General features: G+C 45.1%; 1 protein-coding gene across 1 annotated transcript in view; it reads left to right on the top strand.

The window, feature by feature from the left end:
• Positions 1-21151, top strand: part of rasa4 (RAS p21 protein activator 4) — a 200756-nt gene that overhangs the window by 169103 nt on the left and 10502 nt on the right. Inside the window, 6 exon segments of the mRNA XM_080210387.1 lie at positions 3732-3796; positions 4166-4278; positions 9518-9710; positions 11072-11209; positions 17702-17846; positions 20066-20238. Coding sequence (XP_080066513.1) covers positions 3732-3796; positions 4166-4278; positions 9518-9710; positions 11072-11209; positions 17702-17846; positions 20066-20238 — 827 coding nt within the window.

Here is a 21151-nt window from a genome sequence, read left to right as displayed (position 1 = left end):
TCATTTATAAAATGACAAACAGCAGTGGCCCCAAAACAGATCCCTGTGGTACACCACTAGTAACTGAACTCCAGGATGAACATTTCCCATCAACCACCACCCTCTGTTTCTTGCAGCTAGCCAATTCCTGATCCAAACCGCCAAATCACCCTCAATCCCATGCCTTCGTTCCTTCTGCAATAGTTTACCGTGGGGAACCTTATCAAACACCTTACTGAAATCCATATACACCACATCAACTGCTTTACCCTCATCCACCTCTTTGGTCGCCTTCTCAGAGAACTCAATAAGGTTTGTGAGGCACGACCAACCCTTCACAAAGCCGTGCTGACTATCCCTAATCAAATTATTCCTTTCTAGATGATTATAAATCCTATCTCTTATAATCCTTTCCAAAATTTTGCCCACAACAGAAGTAAGGCTCACTGGTCTATAATTACCAGAGTTGTCTCTACTCCCCTTCTTGAACAAGGGGACAACATTTGCTATCCTCCAATCTTCCAGCACTATTCCTGTAGACAATGATGACCTAAAGATCAAAGCCAAAGACTCTGCAATCTCCTCCTTAGCCTCCCAGAGAATCCTAGGATAAATCCCATCCAGCCCAGGGGACTTATCTATTTTCATACTTTCCAGAGTTGCTAACATCTCCTCCTTATGAACCTCAATCCCATCTAGTTTAATAGCCTGTATCTCAGTATTCTCCTTGACAACATTGTCTTTTTCCTGTGTGAATACTGATGAAAAATATCCATTTAGCACCTCTCCTATCTCTTTGGACTCCACGCACAACTCTCCACTATTGTCCTTGACTGGCCCTAATCTTCCCCTAGTCACTCTTTTATTCCTGATATACCTATAGAAAGCTTTAGGGTTTTCCTTGATCCTTATTGCCAAAGACTTCTCATGTCCCCTCCTGGCTCTTCTTAGCTCTCTCTTTCAGTCCTTCTTGGCTAACTTGTAACTCTCAAGTGCCGTAACTGAACTTTCACGTCTCATCTTGACATAAGTCTCCTTCTTCCTCTTCACAAGCGATTCAACTTCTTTAGTAAACCACTGTTCCCTAGCTCGACCACTTCCTCCTTGCCTGACAGATACATACTTATCAAGGACACTCAGTAGCTGTTCCTTAAACAAGCTCCACATTTCAATTGTGCCCATCCCCTGCAGTTTCCTTTCACATCCTATGTGTCCTAAATCTCGCCTAATCACCTCATAATTTCCTTTCCCCCAGCTATAACTTCTGTCCTTCGGTATATACCTATCCCTTTCCATCGCTAATGTAAACGTAACCAAATTGTGGTCACTATCACCAAAGTGTTCACCTACCTCCAAATCTAACACCTGATCTGGTTCATTACCCAGTACCAAATCCAATGTGGCCTCGCCTCTTGTTGGCCTATCTATGTACTGTGTCAGGAAACCTTCCTGCACACATTGGACAAAAACTGACCCCTCTAACGTACTTGAACTATAGCTTTCTCAGTCAATATTTGTACAGTTAAGATCACTCATAACAACTACCCTGTTACTTTCGCTCCTATCCAGAATCATCTTTGCAATCCTTTCCTCTACATCTCTGAAACTTTTCAGAGGCCTATAGAAAACTCTCAACAGGGTGACCTCTCCTTTGCTGTTTCAAACCTCAGCCCATACTACCTCAATAGATGAGTCCTCATCAAACGTCCTTTTTACTATCGTAACACTGTCCCTGACTAACAATGCCACACCTCCCTCTCTTTTACCATCTTCCCTGATCTGACTGAAACATCTAAATCCCAGCACCTGCAACAACCATTAGAACCCTTGACTATGTAAAGTTAAAGCACATGGGATTGCAGGTAATGTCCTGAGATGGATAGAAAGCCGGTTAGCAGATGGGAAGCAAAGAGTTGGCATAAATGGGCCTTTTTCTGATTGGCAGTCACTGACAAGGATCTGTGCTAGGACCCCAACTGTTCACATTATATATTAATTAGCTGGAAGAGGGAACTTAACATATTAACTCCAGATTTGCAGGTGATACAAAGTTGGGCAGATGAGCTGTAAGGAGGATGCAGAGATGTCTCAGCGTGATTAGGCATATGCATGGCAGATGCAGAATAATGTGGATAAATGTGAGGTTGTCCACTTGGGTAGCAATAATAAGAAGATAGATTATTACTGGAATGGGTGCAAATTGAGAGAGGCGAATATTCAGCGAGGCCTTGGAGTCCTCATGCATCAGTCGCTTAAAGTAAGTGCACAGGTACAGCCAGGCAGTAAAGAAGGCAGATGGTATGTTGGCCTTCATAGTGAGAGGATTTGAGTATAGGGATAGGGATGTTTTGCTGCAATTGTATAAGGTGTTGGTGAGGACACATCTGGAGTATTGTGTACAGTTTTGGTGTCCTTATCTGAGGAAGGGTGTCCTTGCTATAGCAGGAGTGCAGAGAAGATTTACCAGGCTGAGTTCTGGGATAGCAGGTTTGTCATCTGAGGAGAGACTAAGTCAGTTAGGATTATATTCTATAATATATATGGAGTTTAGAAGAGAGAGGGGATCTCATAGAAACTTGTAAAATTCTAACAGGATTAGACAGGGTAGATTCAAAAGGAATGTTCCCAAAGGTGGGGGAGTCCAGAACTAGGGATCACAGTTTGAGGATAACTGTTTGACCTCAAAGTTCGACCTTTTGGAACTGAGGTAAGGAGAAATTCCTTCACCCAGAGAGTGGTGAATGTGTAGAATTCATTACCACAGAATGTAGATGAGGCCAAAACGATAGCTCTTGGGGCTAAAGGGACCAAGGGATATAGGGGGAAGGTGGGATCAGAATATTGAATTTGATGATCAGCCATGATCAGAATGAATGGCAGAACAGGCTCGAAGGGCTGAATGGCCTACTCCTGTTTCTAGTTTCAATGTTTACCCAGATGAGGAGGAATTTCTTCAGCCAAAGGGTGGTGAACCTATGAAATTCATTGCCCAGAAGGCTGTGGAAGGCAAGTCATTGTGTGTATTTAAGATAGAGATAGATAGGTTCTTGATTGATAAGGGGATGAAAGGTTAAAGGTGGGAGAATGGGGTTGAATGGTGGAGCAGATTTGATGGGTAGAATGGCCTGATTTTGCTCCTATATCTTATGTCTCATTAGAATGAGAATTAGAATGAGTACATGGAACTTAATAGAATTGAGGATTATAGGGAAGCATGGTAGGTATTGATATCATCGGCACAACTTGTGGGCCGAAGGGCCTGTTTTTGCTGTAGTTTTTCTGTGTTCTATGTTCTAGAATGCTGTTCTTACTAAATATCCTAATATTTTGGACACATCATATATTAATGTCTCATCCAATTAAAATCCCTTTGAGAAATTGAACCAACCCCAGAATGCAGGAGTAACAGCTTTCCTTACACAATCCTAATTCTAAATGTTTCAGTATTTCAGTCTGCTTCCTGTCCTGCAGTGTTAGCAGTTGTAGACTGCCTGATTTCCTGAGAGTGTGAGAATTTACATAGCTCCTTATCACGCCTTCACAACATCCTGACACAGTTCGTGTTTGAAGTGTAGTCATTGTTGTCATGTAGGCGAATGCAGCTTTCCAGCTCTAACCAGAGGAACTATGTTGTAACCAAAGAGCAGCTGAGAGAGACAACATTCCGATGAGGGTTTATCGTAGGCGGAGAAAGGACAGAAGTTACCATTCATTCCGAAACAATCCTTTTCTGTCTCTTGTGTGTTTTTCAGGTGAACCGAATACTTTGTTCCGTAATAATTCTTTAGCTTCCAAATCCATGGAATGTTTCCTAAAGGTAAGACACAGACTGGGATGAAATATCTTCAGGTAGGGCAGTGGCCTCATTGTTGATGATTAAGGGGGATTCCATTGTGTTAGATTAGACAGTTCACAACATAGGTTTCAATATCAGCTACAGGCGGGAGCAGGTATAACTGGGATATGAGTATGTTAATGAGTCAGTGATGTTAATGATGATATAGGTCTGACACTAAGTTAGATGACCAAGACATGGAATAGTCCATGTCCTCGTGAGCCCCTCCTCTGCAGTCTTATTCTACAACCTAGGAAAAGGGGAATCGTGGGAAATGAGGAACTAAGGGTCATTATTACTGACGTGCCCTTCCTGTTGTTCAGTCATCTGCTTGTCTGTTAAATGCTGCAGGTGGCTGGGATGCAATACTTGCACAACATCCTCGGGCCTACCATAAACCGAGTGTTTGAGGAGAAGAAGTACGTGGAGCTGGACCCGAATAAAATGGAGTTCAAGGAAGCAGGGTAATTAATGGCTGACCGCTTGTTTTCACATCCAGTTAGTCGACTCAGAGACGTCCACAAAACATTTACTGGATTTGACTGAGGGTTGGTGGGGGAGGGGGAGCAATGGCACTTTGTAAGAGTGGGGATCAGGATGCGGTGCTTGGTCATGGGTTCATCGAGAACCGGCAGATGTGTTTCAAACAGCTGTACTGCTCTCTGGAAAGCTCATTCTTGCATTGAGTTGCTGTATTTGCCATTTTGCCCCGGGTACCTCCTCAGGGAGCTTCTCTCTCCAGAATAACCCAAAGTTTGTGTTTAAGTAAGGTAACAAAAACACAATAATCTGTGAAAGGTAAGAAATCCTGTTGAACATTTCTACAGCTGATACCTCCAACCACTCTCCCCTCTTGAATATTCTATCTATCAAATCTTTAGGGCAACGCAGTGGTTTAGCACCTTCTGAACTCAACATTGAGACTGTAAACTTTCTCCTCTAACTTGATCCATGTTTTAAATAGAATTTTCCTTTGTTCCAAGTAACCCTGTACCCAAACCACCCCTCCACCCAGCCTCGCCCGCCCCAATTTCCTGACTGGGAGGTCCAGAAGCCCCACCCACAGGGAGGTCTGGAAGCCCCACCCACAGGGAGGTCCAGAAGCCCCACCCACAGGGAGGTCCAGAAGCCCCACCCACAGGGAGGTCCAGAAGCCCCACCCACAGGGAGGTCAGGAAGCCCCGCCCACAGGAAGGTCAGGAAGCCCCATCCACAGGGAGGTCCAGAAGCCCCACCTACAGGGAGGTCAGGAAGCCCCACCTACAGATATCCAGTTCTGATCATGGGGATTATTGTTGCTGCACCCCAATGTTGTACAATTATCCAGCTGAGTATTGACCACTCGCTCCAACATGCAAGCTGCTGAGACTGTTTGGAGGGATGAATAGCACATCCCTTATCCAACAGAATATCTAAAAGCAAAACTTGAAATTGGAGGCCATTTATTACTGCAAACTATGTAATAAAAAGCATAAAATATTGGATAAACTCAGCAGCATCTGTGGAGAGAGAAACAGTGTTAATGTTTTGAGTCCCTTTGACTCTTCTTCAGAGTTAAGGAGGGAGAGAGGCAATGATTTTATACACTTTAAGAGGAGCAAAATAGCAGGTCAGTGATAGGTCACCTCTACATTGGAGAGAGTAAATACAGACTGGGTGACTGCTTTGCAAAACACCTTTGCTAAGTCTACAAGCATGACCCCACGCTTCCTGCTGCGTGCCATGTCACCTCACCATCTTGCTTGCTCTCATGCTCAAATGTTCATCCTTGACCTGTTGCAAAGTTCCAGTGAAGCCCAGTGAAACTGGAGGAACAAAACCTCATCTTACAATTAAGCACCTTCTGAACTCAACATTGAGACTGTAAACTTTCTCCTCTATCTTGATCCATGTTTTAAATAGAACTTTCCTTTGTCCCAAGCAACCCTGTACCCAAACCACACCCCCACCCCTACAACCAGCCTCCCCACCCATCCCCCTAGGCCATCTTTCACTGAGCACTGCCCTTTATTCTCCTATTAACACATTCTGCTAATTTAACTTCATGCCACCATCAGCACCTGCTGTAGGCCTTAACATTACCATTAACACTTCCTTAGTCTTGTGTCCTAAATATAAAAGGACGGCACGTTGGTTAGCACTGCTGCCTCACAGCCCCAGGGATCTGGGTTTAATTCCACCTCGGGTGACTGTCAGTGTGGAGTTTGCACATTCTCCCCGTGTCTGTGTGGGTTTCCTCCGGGCGCTCTGGTTTCCTCCCACGCTCCAAGGATGTGTGTGTTAGGTGGATTGACCATGCTAAATTGCCCCTTAGTGTCAGGGAGCTTACGAGGATAGGGCCTGGGTGGGATTGTTATCGGTACAGTCTCAATGGGCCTAATGGCCTCCTTCTGCACTGTGGGGATTCTATGATGATTTGATGAAATTTGTGCAACCTCTCCCAGCTCACACTCATCACTGACCTCTATTTTGCTCCACCTCCTCTTAAACAGTGTAAAATCTCTCTCTTTTGTTCTGAAAAAGAGTCAAACAGATTCTCTGGGTTCCCTCTACAGGCGCTGCCAGACCTGCTGAGTTTATCCAGCATTTCCTGTTTTTAATTTCAGATTTACAGCCTCTGCGATATTTTGGTTTTATTCTACTCCAAGAATGTGTGTCTTTTCATTCCCACGGTCGGTACACCAGTCACTGTCAAGAGGGTCAAACTGGAATCAGTTTAACTCTTGGGAATGGCAGTGATGTGAGCCAACACATTTCTTGTAGTGCCCGTTAACAATCGGAAGAGGGAGACTCCCTGAGTTCAGGGCCAGGTCAAGAAGATGAAAGCACAGCAGGCTAGCCCACAGTGCCACACATTCTCACTTTACACTCCGATGGATGAATGAATTCTCTGCACCCTGTCTTGAGTCAGCGTGTCCCTGTCTAGTGCATGATTTAATGAATCACCCCCCTTTAGCAGAGAGAAGGCTAAAACAGTGTGCACTGTTGAGTGTAGCTCGTTGATGTATTATATCAGGCTGGCTATATCCTCCACTCTCTGAGGAATTGTTACAGTACAATAGGCGTTGCACCTAAATCAAAGCAGTGATCTTTTCAGATTTAAGAATGTGTTAGCACATTCCAAATAACAAAGCAATCTATGGAATTCCTTAAACGTAAAAATTGTAGCAGGAGGCCATTCAGCCCTCGAGACAACTCCACCATTCATTATGATCATGGCTGATCATCCAACTCAATAGCCTGATCCCCCTTTTTCCTTTGATCCCTTTCATCTCAAGTGCTACATCTAACTGCTTCTTGGAAATATACAATGTTTTGGCTTTCAACTACATTGAGTGGTAGTGAATTCCAAGGCTGACCACTTTGAGGGTGAAGAAATTTCTCCTCATCTCTGTCCTACACAGTCTGCCCTGTATCTTGGGACTGTGACCCCTGGTTCTGGACACCCCCACCATCAGGAACATCCTTCTCACATCTGCCCTTTCTGTTCACGTTAGCATTTTATAGGTTTCTATGAGATTCCCCTTCATTATACTCGTTGGAGTTCAGAACAATCTTAACCATCTCAATCTTTTCTCTTAGAGACACTGATGTATACGTAAAACATATGACAATCACTTTAATAACAGCCCCCTCCACCCCACCACACCCTCAGGGTAACTGCCACGTTCCTCAGGCAGTCCTTTAACAATCTGTACCTCTGTTCTGCCATTCACGCACTCTGATCACTTCATTGACACTTTTGAACACCTCCTCAGCCTTCTGTATCCTCATTTATATTCCCTTTGTCCTGTTCCAGCATCCACCCCCCCCTCCCCCCACCCTCACAGTATAAATCTCTGCCGATTCGCTTTGATCTCAGCTCTGATGGAGGGTCATCCAGACTCGAAACGTTGACTCTATTCTCCCTCCACAGATACTGTCAGACCTGCTGAGATTTTCCAGCATTTTCTATTTCTGTAGCATCACTTTGACCAGTTTTACTCCATGTGGAATACTTTACACTTTTTATTATGTTGCCCATTTACATATTTTATTCTACATATTTTTAAACTCACTCCACATTCTCTCTACCTCAGGTTCTTTATTTCTTTCTTCCCCTCCACGTTCTGTCTATCGTGCATTCTCTCGCATTTTGTCCCTTCGCTGTCTTCCTCTGTCCGGTTCTCTCTTGTCTTCTCATTCTCTTTCACGACTCCTGTGTTTTCTCTCATCTCCTTTTCTTCCTGATGTTCTTTCTCTCCTTACACTGCCCTCACATCTCAGATTACGCCCTCAGATAAAGAGAGGGGAAGAGGGAGCAAACAGGTTAGACAAATTAAATTGAGAGAGATAGTTCGCATTAAGGACAGTTTCTAGAATCATAGAAACCCTACGGTACAGAAAGAGGCCATTCGGCCCATCGAGTCTGCATCGGCCATAATCCCACCCAGGCTCTACCCCATATCCCTACATATTTTCCCTGCTAATTTACTTTTCTTTACGGAGGTGTTACCCACAATGGGATGGTTCTAGTCTTAAATCAGAGTAACCAGGCTATTAGATGGGCCGAATAGTCTACTTCTCTTTCTTATGATCTTAAACCTCCAGGTGCCCCTTTGATCAGATTTACGGAATTGGCTCTACTGCATTTGTGGTTCAGGTACCAGACTTGTTCCAATTCCAGGGTCACAGATGGTATTGTCCCTGTTGATAGAATGTGGAAAGTATCAGTGCGTGAGACCTCCGCAGAATCGTAGGAAGTTTACTGCACAGAAAGAGGCCACTTGGCCTATAGCGTCTCCATCAACCAAAAAAAAGGAGCCACTAATTCCACTTCCCAGCACTTGGTCTGCAGTCCTGGAGTTACAGCATCTCAGGTGCAGGGTCAGACACATCTTAAATGAGTTGAGCATTTCTGCCTCCAGTACCATTTAAGGCAGTGAGTTGCAGCGCCCCACACCAGCCTGGGTGAAAGGTTTCTTTCCTCATTACTCCTCTAATCTTTGTACCAATCACTTTAAATCTGTGCCCCCAAGTCATTGACCTCTCTGCTAAGGAAGGTGAATAGGATCTTCCCACCCATTCTATCCAGTACCCTCACAACCTTGTACACCTCAGTCAAATCCCCCCTCAGCTTCCTCTGTTCCAAGGAGAACATAGAATCCCTACAGTGCAGAAAGAGGCCATTTGGCCCATCAAGTCTGCATTGACTCTGAAAGAGCATTTTACCCAGGCTCACCCCCTGCCCTGTAACCCTGCACATTTACCACGGCCAATCCAGCTAACCTACACATCTTTGGACTATGGGAGGAAACCGGAGCACCCGGAGAAAACACACGCCGTCACGGGAAGAACATGCAAACTGCACACAGACAGTGACCCGAGGCCGGAATTGAAGCAGGGTCCCTGGCACGATGAGGCAGCAATGCTAACCACTGTGCCACAATTACACCCTTTCTGTAACGAGGTGCCCAGAACCGCACCCAAGGTATGGCCTAAGTACTGATTTATACAATTCCAGCATAACCTCCTTGTGCCTCAGTCACCATTTATCAACCTGCGTTCCTCCAGCTACTGTGTGTGGGCACAAGGTGCTGGTTGGGTGAAAGATGGGCACCTTGGAAGGGCAGTGAATCAGATCTTCCCACTCCCCCAGATGTTGCCACGATGGGTCTGCCTCGATGACAGTCACGTGTATCACGTTTTAAAACTTCATTTCAGTTGCTCCGGCCTCCATCGGTGTCAGACCGAGGTGGATATCATTCAGCACAGCGCACAGTGCCTGCAGTCCTACCTGACAGAGCTCGTCAAGGCCATGGTGAACTCAGTGGAACAGTGCCCCTCGATGATCAGAGCCACCTTCAGGCAGCTCTTTAAAAGTGTGGAGGAGAGATTCCCTCAGGATCTTTACAAGGTGCGTGCTGCACGAGCTTGCTTGTCTTTAGCAGCTTCTTCGAGATTCTTGTGTCTGCTCGGGTCTCTCGGTGCACGGACGTGAAAAATACTCAACTCCGAAATTTAAAAAAAGATCCCATTAGTTTATGAAAGTGGAAGGTTGCTCAAAGGTTCAGATGTGACATTTTAATCTAAGGTAGTTAATGCTGGCTGTAGTACCATGTGGTTTGTAGTGTATGCACTGATGTGATTTCGTAAATTCCAATCAGTTTTATTTCTTCGCTGACTCATTTCAGTGCCCCTGTGAGAGGTTAGAGCTGCTTTTCATTGATGCAACATTCATAGAACCGTAGAATTCCTACAGTGCAGAAGGGGCCATTCGGCCCATCAAATCTGCACTGATTATCCAACAAAGCATCCCACCCAGACCCTCTTCCCCTTCTCCAAGTCTGTAACCCCACCCATGGCTAATTCACCCAATCTTGGGACACTGAAGGACAATTTAACATGGCCAATCCACCTAACCTGCATATCTTTGGAGTGTGGGAGGAAACCGGAGCACCCAGAGAAAACCCACGCAGACATGAAGAGAACGTGCAAACTCCACATAGACAGTGACCCAAGGTCAGAATTGAACCCGGGTCCCTGGCGCTGTGAGGCAGCCGTGTTAACCACTGTTCCGCCAAGCCGCCCCTGGAGAAAATGATCTTTGGCCTATTATTGTAGTGGGCAAGCGGTTTTGTGGCACAGTGGGTAGCGTCTGTACCAGTGGGCCAGAAGTTCAGAGTTGAAGTCCCACTACGGGATTTGATGGCCTTGAAAGATGTGTTCGTAACTCGGTCAAACAGGTGATTATCAGTCTGTAAATTCTTCCAGTATGGCTTCTGGAAGGTGATAAGAACCATTTTCCTGTCCACCGCACTGTAGGAATCAATGGCAAACCACCTCTGGACTTTGCCGAGGATAATCACGGATCAATCCGATGGAAGTTCATGGTCACCAATGACCTCTTAGAGGATGGAGGAGGAGGTTCGTTGTGGACATGTTCCCTTTTCCTCCAAATGCCATAGCCTCAGTGCCAACAAATATTATCTAATATGTCATTTCTCATTAAGAAAAAAGCATGAAGACTGTAAATTGAAACTAAATATGTACTGGTACAGGAACTGTGCTCAGGATTCTGGCGGTGATTGGAGCCTTGTGCTGTGCAGCAAGTTATGATCTGGATCACACTCGGTGAACAGCCCCATTTGCGAATTGTAAAGAGGAATGGGATATAGTTATGGAAAGGAGCAGGACTTGGGGAAAGTTGGAAAGCTTGTTAAACGAGGCAGTGGTCTTGGAGATGTTTGATTAATCGTCCTGTTCCTCTCTGTACAGAACATCAAGTACATTGCAGTGACCAGCTTCCTGTGTTTACGATTCTTCTCACCGGCCATCATGTCTCCCAAACTCTTCTATCTCTGCCCGAAGCACGCAGACGCACAGACCAGCAGGACCTTGCTGCTTCTGGCCAAGGTGATCTGGGACCGGGGGGAGGGGGATTGACGATCTCTGGTATAAATTAGCCACTTTCATTGATTTCTAATTTGAATTGTTACTGTGTCCTTGCTGGAGTTAATCCAGTTTTAGCTTCCCTTCTTACTCACAAGGCAATGCTGGTGAAAATGGCAGGAAATTCCCGTCTTGTGTGTTTCACAATGTGGTCCCACTGAATGTCACTCCCCATAAGGAGCAGGAAAATAACCTCTGAAAGTCCTGTGTAGGGACCTGAGCTCTCTCATGCTTTCCTTCCAAATATTAGTTTTACCTGGACGGATCCAGCCAAATAATGGAAAGAACTGGAAAAGCGTAGCGATAAACGATTTACCGTCACAACCTCATGATGCCCAAGTATTCGTGATATTTGGAACCCATCCGAAGAGTCACCTCATGAGAGTTTTTACATTTGGGTTTATGCTGCTGAGTTTGTGGGGAGGTGCGGACGCGCATTCTCCTCGACCAAATGGGTGAGATACACTCACTGAACACAAGAAACAGAAACTCTAGACCTTAATCTAGAAATCGATATTGTTGGTCAACTTTCGAACTCTCCGATTTCCCAAGCGCAGAAGGTGAAATGAAAAGAATGGTGTCAGTATTATCTGGGATATCTGGGTGGAATTGGAGCAGGCGGGGGATGGGGGCAGAACTCGGATGGGATTGTCTAGTTTAGGGGCGAGTGCTGTGGGGAAATCCTGAGTCACCGGTACTGAGCTCCACTCAGCAGTGCCTCAGGCTTGGTGTGAGTACAGCGCTGTTGAGCAGGTGGACAAAATAAAACAAAACAGCAGGATAGTAGCCTTTGCTGCTGTATTGTTAATTTTGTCCATAGTGTGACCAGCAACTTGCTGGTAATTATTAAAAGGCTCTCAGTCTGCTCAGTTGCAGATGAGTGAACCATGCCAATGAGGAGTCCAGGAGCTTTGTACATTCAGAGGCTACCTCATGGCCCTATCCTCAACCCTCTAATTCCAACACGTCCTCCCTCCCTCACTCACTGTTCCTTCAATTACAATTCCCATTGAGGGTGCCTTTTGGAAATTCGGTGACTCCCAGCAAGCTCCGAGCCGGGAAAACAGAAAATGCGGTATGCGCCTCATGGGATGTTGGAGTTGGTCCCAGGACAGAATCTCTGTCATTACAGGCTCGGACCTTACAACACTAAAATCTCATTGTGCAACCCCAGTGCAGGCCAAGGTTTGGAAACGCCTGCATGTTGCAGCATGGAAACAGGCCCTTCAGCCCAACTTGTCCATGCTGCCCTTTTTTTAAAACCCCTAAGCTAATCCCAATTGCCCGCATTTGGCCTATATCTCTCTATACCCATCGTACCCATGTAACTATCTAAATGCTTTTTAAAAGACAAAATTGTACCCACCTCTACTATTACCTCTGGCAGCTTGCTCCAGACACTCACCACCCTCTGTGTGAAAAAATTGCCCCTCTGGACACTTTTGTATCTCTCCCCTCTAGTTTTAGACTCCTCTTCCTCTAGGGAAAGATATTGACTATTTGGCTGATCTGTGCCCCCCATTATTTTATAGACCTCTATAAGATCACCCCTCTGCCTCCTATGCTCCAGAGGAAAAAATCCCAGTCTATTCAGCCTCTCCTTATAACTCAATCCATCAAGCCCCGGTGGCACCCTAGTAAATCTTTTCTGCACTCTTTCTAGTTTAATAATATCCTTCCTACAATAGGGTGACCAGAATTGCATGCAGTATTCCAAGTGTGGCCTTACCAATGTCTTGTACAACTTCAACAAGACGTCCCAACTCCTGTATTCAATGTTCTGACCGATGAAACCAGACATGCCGAATGCCTTCTTTACCTCTCTGTCCACCTGTGACTCCATCTTCAAGAAGCTATGAACATATACCCCGAGATCTCTTTGTTCTGTAATGGTCCTCAATGCCCTACCACTAACTGAGTTCAGTCTACCAAAATGCATCACCTCATGTTTGTCTAGATTAAACTCTATCTGCCATTCGCTGGCCCAAATGATCAAGATCTCATTGCAATTGGAGATAACTTTCTTCACTGTCCACTATGCCACCAATCTTAGTGTCATCTGCAAACTTACTAACCATGCCCCCTATATTCTCATCCAAATCATTAATATAAATGACAAATAATAGTGGGCCCAGCACTGATCCCTGAGGACACCGCTGGTCACAGGCCTCCAGTTTGAGAAACAACTCTCTACAACCACCGTCTTGACAGAAGCCAGAAGCCAATTTTGTATCCATATCTCACCCTGGATCCCGTGAGATTTAACTTTATGCAACAACCTACCATGCGGTACCTTGTCAAAGGCCTTGCTAAAGTCCATGTAGAAAACATCAACTGCACTGCCTCGTCTACCTTCTTGGTTACCCCTTCAAAAAACTCAATTAAATTTGTGAGACATGATTTTCCACTCATGAAGCCTTGTTGACTGTCCCTAATCAGTCCTTGCATCTCTAAATGCCTGTAGATCCTTTCTCTCAAAATACCTTCCAACAACTTACCCACCACAGATGTGAGGTTTACTGGCCTGTAGTTTCCAGGCTTTTCCCTGCAGCTCTTTTTAAACAAAGACACAACATTTGCCACTATCCAATCTTCAGGCACCTCACCCGTGACTATCGGTGATTCAAATATCTCAGCTAAGGGATCCGCAATTTCCTCCCTACCCTCCCACTTCATCAGGTCCCAGGGATTTCTCTACCTTGATGCGCTTTAAGACTTCCAGTACCACCACCTCTGTAATATGTACACTCCTCAAGACATCGCTATTTGTTTCCCCAAGTTCCCTAACATCCATGCTTTTCTCAACAGTAAATACTGATGAGAAATATTCATTTAGGATCTCATCCATTCCGTATGGATCCGCACATAGATGATCTTGTTGATACATCGGAGCTGGATTGTTTTCATCAATTCAAAGGTGAAAAGGTGAACTTTATTCTGTCAGGAAGTATTGTGGATCAGAAAATGCTGGATAAACTCAGTAGGTTTGGCAGCACCTGTGGAGAGAGAAACCAAGTTAATGTTTTGACCCCATGTCCATAGCATCCTACAGTGCAAAAGGAAGCCATTTGGCCCATTGAGCCTGCACTGACTGCAATCCCACTCAGGCCCCATTCCTGTAACCCCTCATATTTACCCTACTAATCCCCTGATTCTAGGGTCAATTTAGAATGGTCAATCAACCTAACCCACACATCTTTGGACTGTGGGAGGAAACTGGAGCACCCGGAAGAAACCCATGTAGACACAGGGAGAACGTGCCACAGACAGTGACCCAAGCCTGGAATTGAACCCGGGCCCCTGACACTGTGAGGCAGCAGTGCTAACCACTGTGCCACCATGTCACCCCATGACTCAACTCAGAACTGAGAAGGGATAGAAATGTGACGGCTTTTATACTGTTGAAGAGGGTGAAGCAAGTGGAGCAGAATAGAAGGTCAGGGATAGGTGAGAGCTCAGAAGAGATTAGCAAAGATGTCATGGACACAGGACAAAGGGACTGTTAATGGTTGTGTTAAAGACTAAGGAAGATGTTAATAGCGGCATAAAGGTAAGACAGCAGAATGTGTTAATAGCAGAATAAGGGTCAGTGCTCAGTGAAACCAAAACAAGTTACAGGTAGCCCTGTGGGTAGGAACTTGGAATGAAAATAGGGGTGAGAGTCCATAGCCTGAAGTTATTGAAGTCCGAAAGGCTATGAAGTGCCTCATCGGGACAAGTGATGCTGTTCCTCCAGTTTGCGTTGGGCTTACTTGGAACATTGCAGCAGCCAAGAACAAATATGTGGGCATGAGATGGAATGGCAAATGACAGGAATGTCAGGATCATCCGTGCAGAGTGAGCCAAGGTGTTCTGCAAAACAGTTACCCAGTCTACTTTCAGTCCTGTGATCACAACTTGTCTTTCTGGAGAGCATTTAACACAATAAAAAGCCCCATGGTGCTTCTGAAGAGTGTCAGCGGCCAAAGAAAAAAATGTGAACCAATCAAAGAGACAGAGTTTAGGTCAGAAACAAAGGGTGAAAATGGGGAGGGAGAGCTGGAGGGGGAATTCCAGAACTGAGGCCTAGACAACTAGAGGCACGGCCACTAATGGTGGAGCAATTAAAACCAAGGTTGCTCAAGAAGCCAGGGTTGGAGGAACCTCAGTGAGTTGTCAGACTGGAGGAGATCACAAAAAGGGGAGGCGGGGGGGTAAGCTGATTTGAAAACAAGGATGAGAATTTTAAAAGGAGGTTTCTGGGGACCAGGAACTAACTTATTTCATGGATACGGGGTAATGATGATTTACTGTGAGTGAGGAAAAGGCAGTAAAAAGGAGAGAATTGTGACTGGATTACCAAATTGGAGCAAGAACCTGTGATATGAGTCAAAAATACCTTCATTGTACCAATCAGAAAAGAGGGTAGATGGTTATTTGATTCAGAAATATGTCCCACTAATCCTGTGGGAGAATGACCTGATGACCATATCCTGCCTAAATTTATATCTACATAACATCGTAGCCCTATCTCCAAACCAGGACCAGTCCGTTGACCTTGTAGGGCACAATTAAAAAGGTTTCCCCCTCCATTAGGATTTGTTTTAGCTGACTCTGGTGTCCTTTACTCTGACTCTGGTCTGGTACAGTTGGGTTTATGTCATGGCATTGGTCCTGACAGGTAAATGGAAATCGAGGCAGCGTACAGCACCTGAAAGAGTTATGATTCCATTGGTGGGTGGGTTTGCAACCAGAGGATACAGGTTTAAAACAATTGGCAAAAGAAGTAAAGGGTGAGTGAGGGGGCAGCATGATGGCACAGTGGTTAGCACTGCTGCCTCACTGCATCAGGGACCCAGATTCGATTCCGGGCTTGGGTCACTGTCTATGTGGAGTTTACACATTGTCCCCATGTCTGCATGAGTTTCCTTCAGGTGCTCCGGTGTCCTCGCACAGTCCAAAGATGTACAGATTAGGTGCATTGGCCATGCTAAATTCTCCCTCAGTGTACCCAAACAGGTGCGGAGTGTGGTGACCAGGGGATTTTCACAGTAGCTTCATTGCAATGTGAATGTAGGCCTACTTGTAACGAATAAATAAACTTTACTTTAACTTTATTTAGACAGTAAGATGTTATAATCTAGCATGCATATTCAGTAATAACCTTCAGAAGGAAATTGAAGAACTGACTGAAAAGGAAATGTATACATGGTTATGGGGAAAGAGAGTGGGGATGAGTAGAACTAATTGGATGGATTATTCAAAGAGCCAGCATAGACACAAGAGACCAAATGGCCTCATTCTGTGTGATGTGATCCTATGCTTACATAAACAGCCCACAGATAACATATATGTCCATATTCTGAAGATAAACCTTGTATTATCTTCAGAATAATACAACATAAACACAAGCATCCGAGGGAGTGCAGAGGAGGTTTACTAGGCTGATACCGGAGTTGAGGGGGTTGAGCTATGAGGAGAGGCTGAATAAACTGGGCTTGTACTCGTTAGAGTTTAGAAGAATGAGGGGAGATCTCATTGAGACGTATAAGATGATGAATGGGATGGACAGGATAGAGGTGGAGAGACTCTTCCCGCTCAAAAAAGACAGTAGGACTAGGGGGCACAGCCTCAAGATAAAAGGGGGGCGGTTTAGAACGGAGTTGAGGAGGAACTTCTTCACTCAAAGGGTGGTGAATCTCTGGAATTCTCTGCGCGTTGAAGTGGTGGAGGCTGCCTTGCTAAATATTTTTAAGACGCGGGTTGATGGGTTTTTGATAAGAGAGGGGATTAAGGGTTATGGGGAGAAAGCGGGAAAGTGGAACTGAGCAGCGACAGATCAGCCATGATCTTATTGAATGGCGGGGCAGGCTCGAAGGGCTAGATGGCCTACTCCTGCTCCTATTTCTTATGTTCTTATGTTCTTGTAAGACACTCATTACTGGAGGACATTTACAAAGGCAGAATTGACTGGTTTGGGAAGTCTTCACAGAAATTTAAGTGATTGTACAGTAAATGTTTATGTTGAAATTGAAAAAGGTGACCACACAGGCATTAAACAGACAGAGATTAAGGAACTGTTAAAAGGTCAGACATCAGACTTAACTAGTGCCTCTCTGGATCCAAGAGTGCAGGAGCACAACAAGATAAGTAGAAAACATTGGGAAAAGATACCACAGTAATCTAGAGGAACATCAGACCCAGATTCTCAGGAAACACAGACAACGGAGCAGCAACAAATTAGCTTTGTTGACAGGGAGTATATATCCCTCTACCAACATGGCTAAAAGCAAACGATTTAGTTGTTGCCTCGTTATACTGTGGGATCTTGCTGTGTGCAAACTGGCTGCTATGTTTCCCACAATGCAAGGGTGACAACGTATCAAAGGTATCCGATTGGCTGTGAAATGCAATGGGACATCCTGCGGCCTTGCAGGGCACTATACAAATGCAATGTTGTTACTTTCCATCTTGCAGGCAATCCAAAGTATTGGCAACATGGACACTAATGTAGCCCGGGGGAAGGAAATCTGGATGGCCCCACTGCAGCCTCTTATTGTTCAAGGAGTCACGCTTTTTAAAGACTTCATCATCAAGCTCATTGACATTGAGGAGGATGAAGGTGAATATATTCAGAAGACATGTTCCACTGAAACAATGCATTAATTAATCCCCAGGTACCGGTGTTTACTCGTCATCATTCTGGTATTTATAAATCCGTGAGGTAATGTGGAGTGTCTAACTATAGGTTCAATTTTCCCACCTATTCAACAAGCAATGGCATCCAATTAATGTCCTATTCAAAAGGAAGAATTATAACTAATCACTGCTTAAACTGTCAAATGTGATTGGTAGGGTCGTTCAGAATCCTAGCAACCTGCCTTGGCAATGGTGTGCATCATACAGCCCCTCACCCGCATCATTCAACCTGGCAGGAAGAACAGTCCCTCTCATAAATGTTTCTTAAGATGAAAAGGTAGTTTTCTGGGGGAGGAAAGCTGTGAAAATTCTGGCTATGTTTGTCCCACTTGGTGATGCTCCGTGGGGGTGGGGGGGTGGGGAGTCATGGAATAAAACAATTTCAAAGTTCACCCCACTACATGAACAACCTCAGCCCCACTGTGAGAGACAGGGGATGATGAGGAACTCTCCCCCTTCTGTTTATTTATTTTTTATTCATTCGTGGGACATGGGCATTGCTGGCTGGCCAGCATTTATTGCCCATCCCTAGTTGCCCTTGTTCAGAGGGCAGTTGAGAGTCAACCTGTGGCTCTGGAGTCACGTGTAGGCCAGACCAGCTAAGGACAACACATCTCCTTTTCTAAAAGTCCTCCTTTTCTAGAGGACTTTTTTGACAATCGACAATGGTTTCACGATCATCAGTAGATTCTTAACTCCAGATTTTTTTTTTAAATGGAATTCAAATTCCACCATCTGCCGTGGTGGGATTTGAACCCAAGTTCCCAGAATATTAGCTGAGTTTCTGGATTAATAGTCTAGCAATAATACCACTAGGCCATCACCTCCCCCTAGCCACTCCTACGAGGGATTCTGCCCTGATGAGGGGGTATAGAAGATGTCAAATGGTTCATTGCGTGAGCTCACACTTGGACGGGTTGCAGTATCTAACCAACCAATGGCGATGAGCCTTGTTTAACAGTCCACATGAAGGTCAAGCCAGTCATTAGATGGAACAAGATTTAAATGAAAGCTATTTTTTTGAAGAAAAATCAAAATGTGACAGAGAGAAATAGAGAAGAGTAATCAGACAAACATGATTAAGTTCTTGAAAACTTTGAATGAAGTTGTGGTTTCAAGTGTTACGGTTCCGATTGTCACGCCGCTTATCCAGAGAGGATCAGCAGAAATTTCCTTCAATTAAATATTGATTTTCCTCGATCCTTGCCACAGACACATCATCAACTCTGTCCATTTACATGGCTACAGTTCTGACTAAACCAGACTGTTCCCAGCCGCAGAATCAGATTCAATATGGAGATGACCCCGGGGTGGGGTGGCATGGTGGCACAGTGGTTAGCACTGCTGCCTCACAGCACCAGGGACCAGGTTCGATTCCTGGTCTCAGGTCACTGTCTGTGTGGAGTTTGCACATTCTCCCCGTGTCTGCATGGGTTTCCTCCGGGTGCTCCAGTTTCCTCGTACAGTCCAAAGATGTGCGGGTTAGGTTGACTGGCCAAGCTAAATTGCCCCTAATGTCAGAGGGATTAACAGGGTAAATACATGGGGTTGCAAGGATAGGACGTGGGTGGGATTGTTGTCGATGCAGGCTCGATGGGCCAAATGGCCTCCTTCTGTACAGTAGGGATTTTATGATTCTCTTATTCTATGATCTTCCAGCCACTTAACTGCTTCGACTTTAAGACGCTCCACCTCGATAGTGTCCATAATGTCACCTATCTCCACTCCTGCCTTAACCCACCTTTGGCTGCAGTCCCTATCCAGTCCCCAGTGCTAACTCCCGTGTGTGGGGAGGGGGATAGTAGGTGGGAAGGGCAATGTTCCAGTCTTTGCCTGCACAGCTACAGCCTGTCATCAGGAAGGTGCCGTGAGACTGGTTTTGGAGGGGGTCTTGTGGCACAGTGGTACAACATACTCCCAATTCAAATCGTTCATTCATTCTAATGAGAACTGGCTTTCAGTGCTGCTGCCATGATTAGGGTGTCCTATCTGGGGAAAGGGTTAAACAATAGCGCTGACAGAGATTGGGAGTCGATGAGGAGGACAAAGAAGAGAAGAGGGTGCTTGAAGTGAGAACACGTACTTCTCAACAGATAGTGATGGAAAATTCACGAGTTAGCCCATTTGGTGACTGTCTTTCAGAGCTGGAATCCCAGAAATGTGTGGCACTGCAAACAACATCCACTATAAAAGAAGGATATTTATTAATGCACAGAGACAAGGAGCGGGGCATTCTAACATCATCGCACTTCAAAAAGCATTATTTCTCCTTAAATTGTGAAGCATTGTGCCATTCCAAGATGTCTAATGCAAAGGTAAGTGACTATTTTCCTCTGGTTTCAATGTTATATTGAAGCTAATCTCGCTGTATAACACCACTCTCACTGTTAACTACTTCAATTGGCCAAGTGACATCAAATTTCAATAATAAACACTTAGTAGAACATTCACCTCCATATCACAGGCAGGTCACACTCTCCCTATGATACTCTCTGCAAATCAATATAGAGGAAGGTTTAGTGGAACAGTGTCCCGACACATTTGCCAGAAGCTCTGGATTCAAGTCCCACTTCAGGATTTGATGACCATGGAAGGTGTGTTCTTAATTTGGCCAAATAGGTTGATTATCAGTCTGTAAATCCTTCCAATATGCCTGATTGCAGGCGCTGAGAGTGGGAGAGTGTCTTGGTTAGTCACACCACAGAAGTAACAGCAAACTACAGTGTACTTTGCCGAGGATAATCATGGACCAATCCAGTGGAAGTCCACGGTCACCAACACCCTCTTACGGAATGGTACCTGAAGGAGGAGAGGAGTATACGACCAGAAAGATAGCTAACTCATCTTTCAACATGTGGTTCTCCTCCGAGACAATAGCATATTCTGAGATTGTCCAAAGCAATGTTTTAAACCCATGTGCTCCACTACCTAGCACGTCAAAGGCAGCAGGAACTTCATCACTTTGAAGCTCCCCTCCAAGCCACAAACCATTCTCTTGGAACTGTACCATAGAATCCCTACAATACCAAAGTTTGGCTCATTGGGTCTGCACCAACCCTGCGACAAAGCATCTCACCCAGGCCCTATCACTGCGTGTATTCATCCCACTAATCCCCCTAACCAACACATTCTGGGACACCTAAGGGGCAATTTAGCATGGCCATTCCATCTAACCTCCACGTCTTTGGGCTTTCAGAGGAAACTGGAGCACCCGGAGGAAGCCCACGC

The sequence above is a fragment of the Carcharhinus amblyrhynchos genome, chromosome 23 (assembly GCF_965287045.1).
Source record: "Carcharhinus amblyrhynchos chromosome 23, sCarAmb.v2.hapA, whole genome shotgun sequence".
NCBI classification, from domain to species: Eukaryota; Metazoa; Chordata; class Chondrichthyes; order Carcharhiniformes; family Carcharhinidae; genus Carcharhinus; species Carcharhinus amblyrhynchos.
Note: the sequence above shows the minus strand (reverse complement) of the source record. Positions and strands in the feature narration are given on the sequence as shown.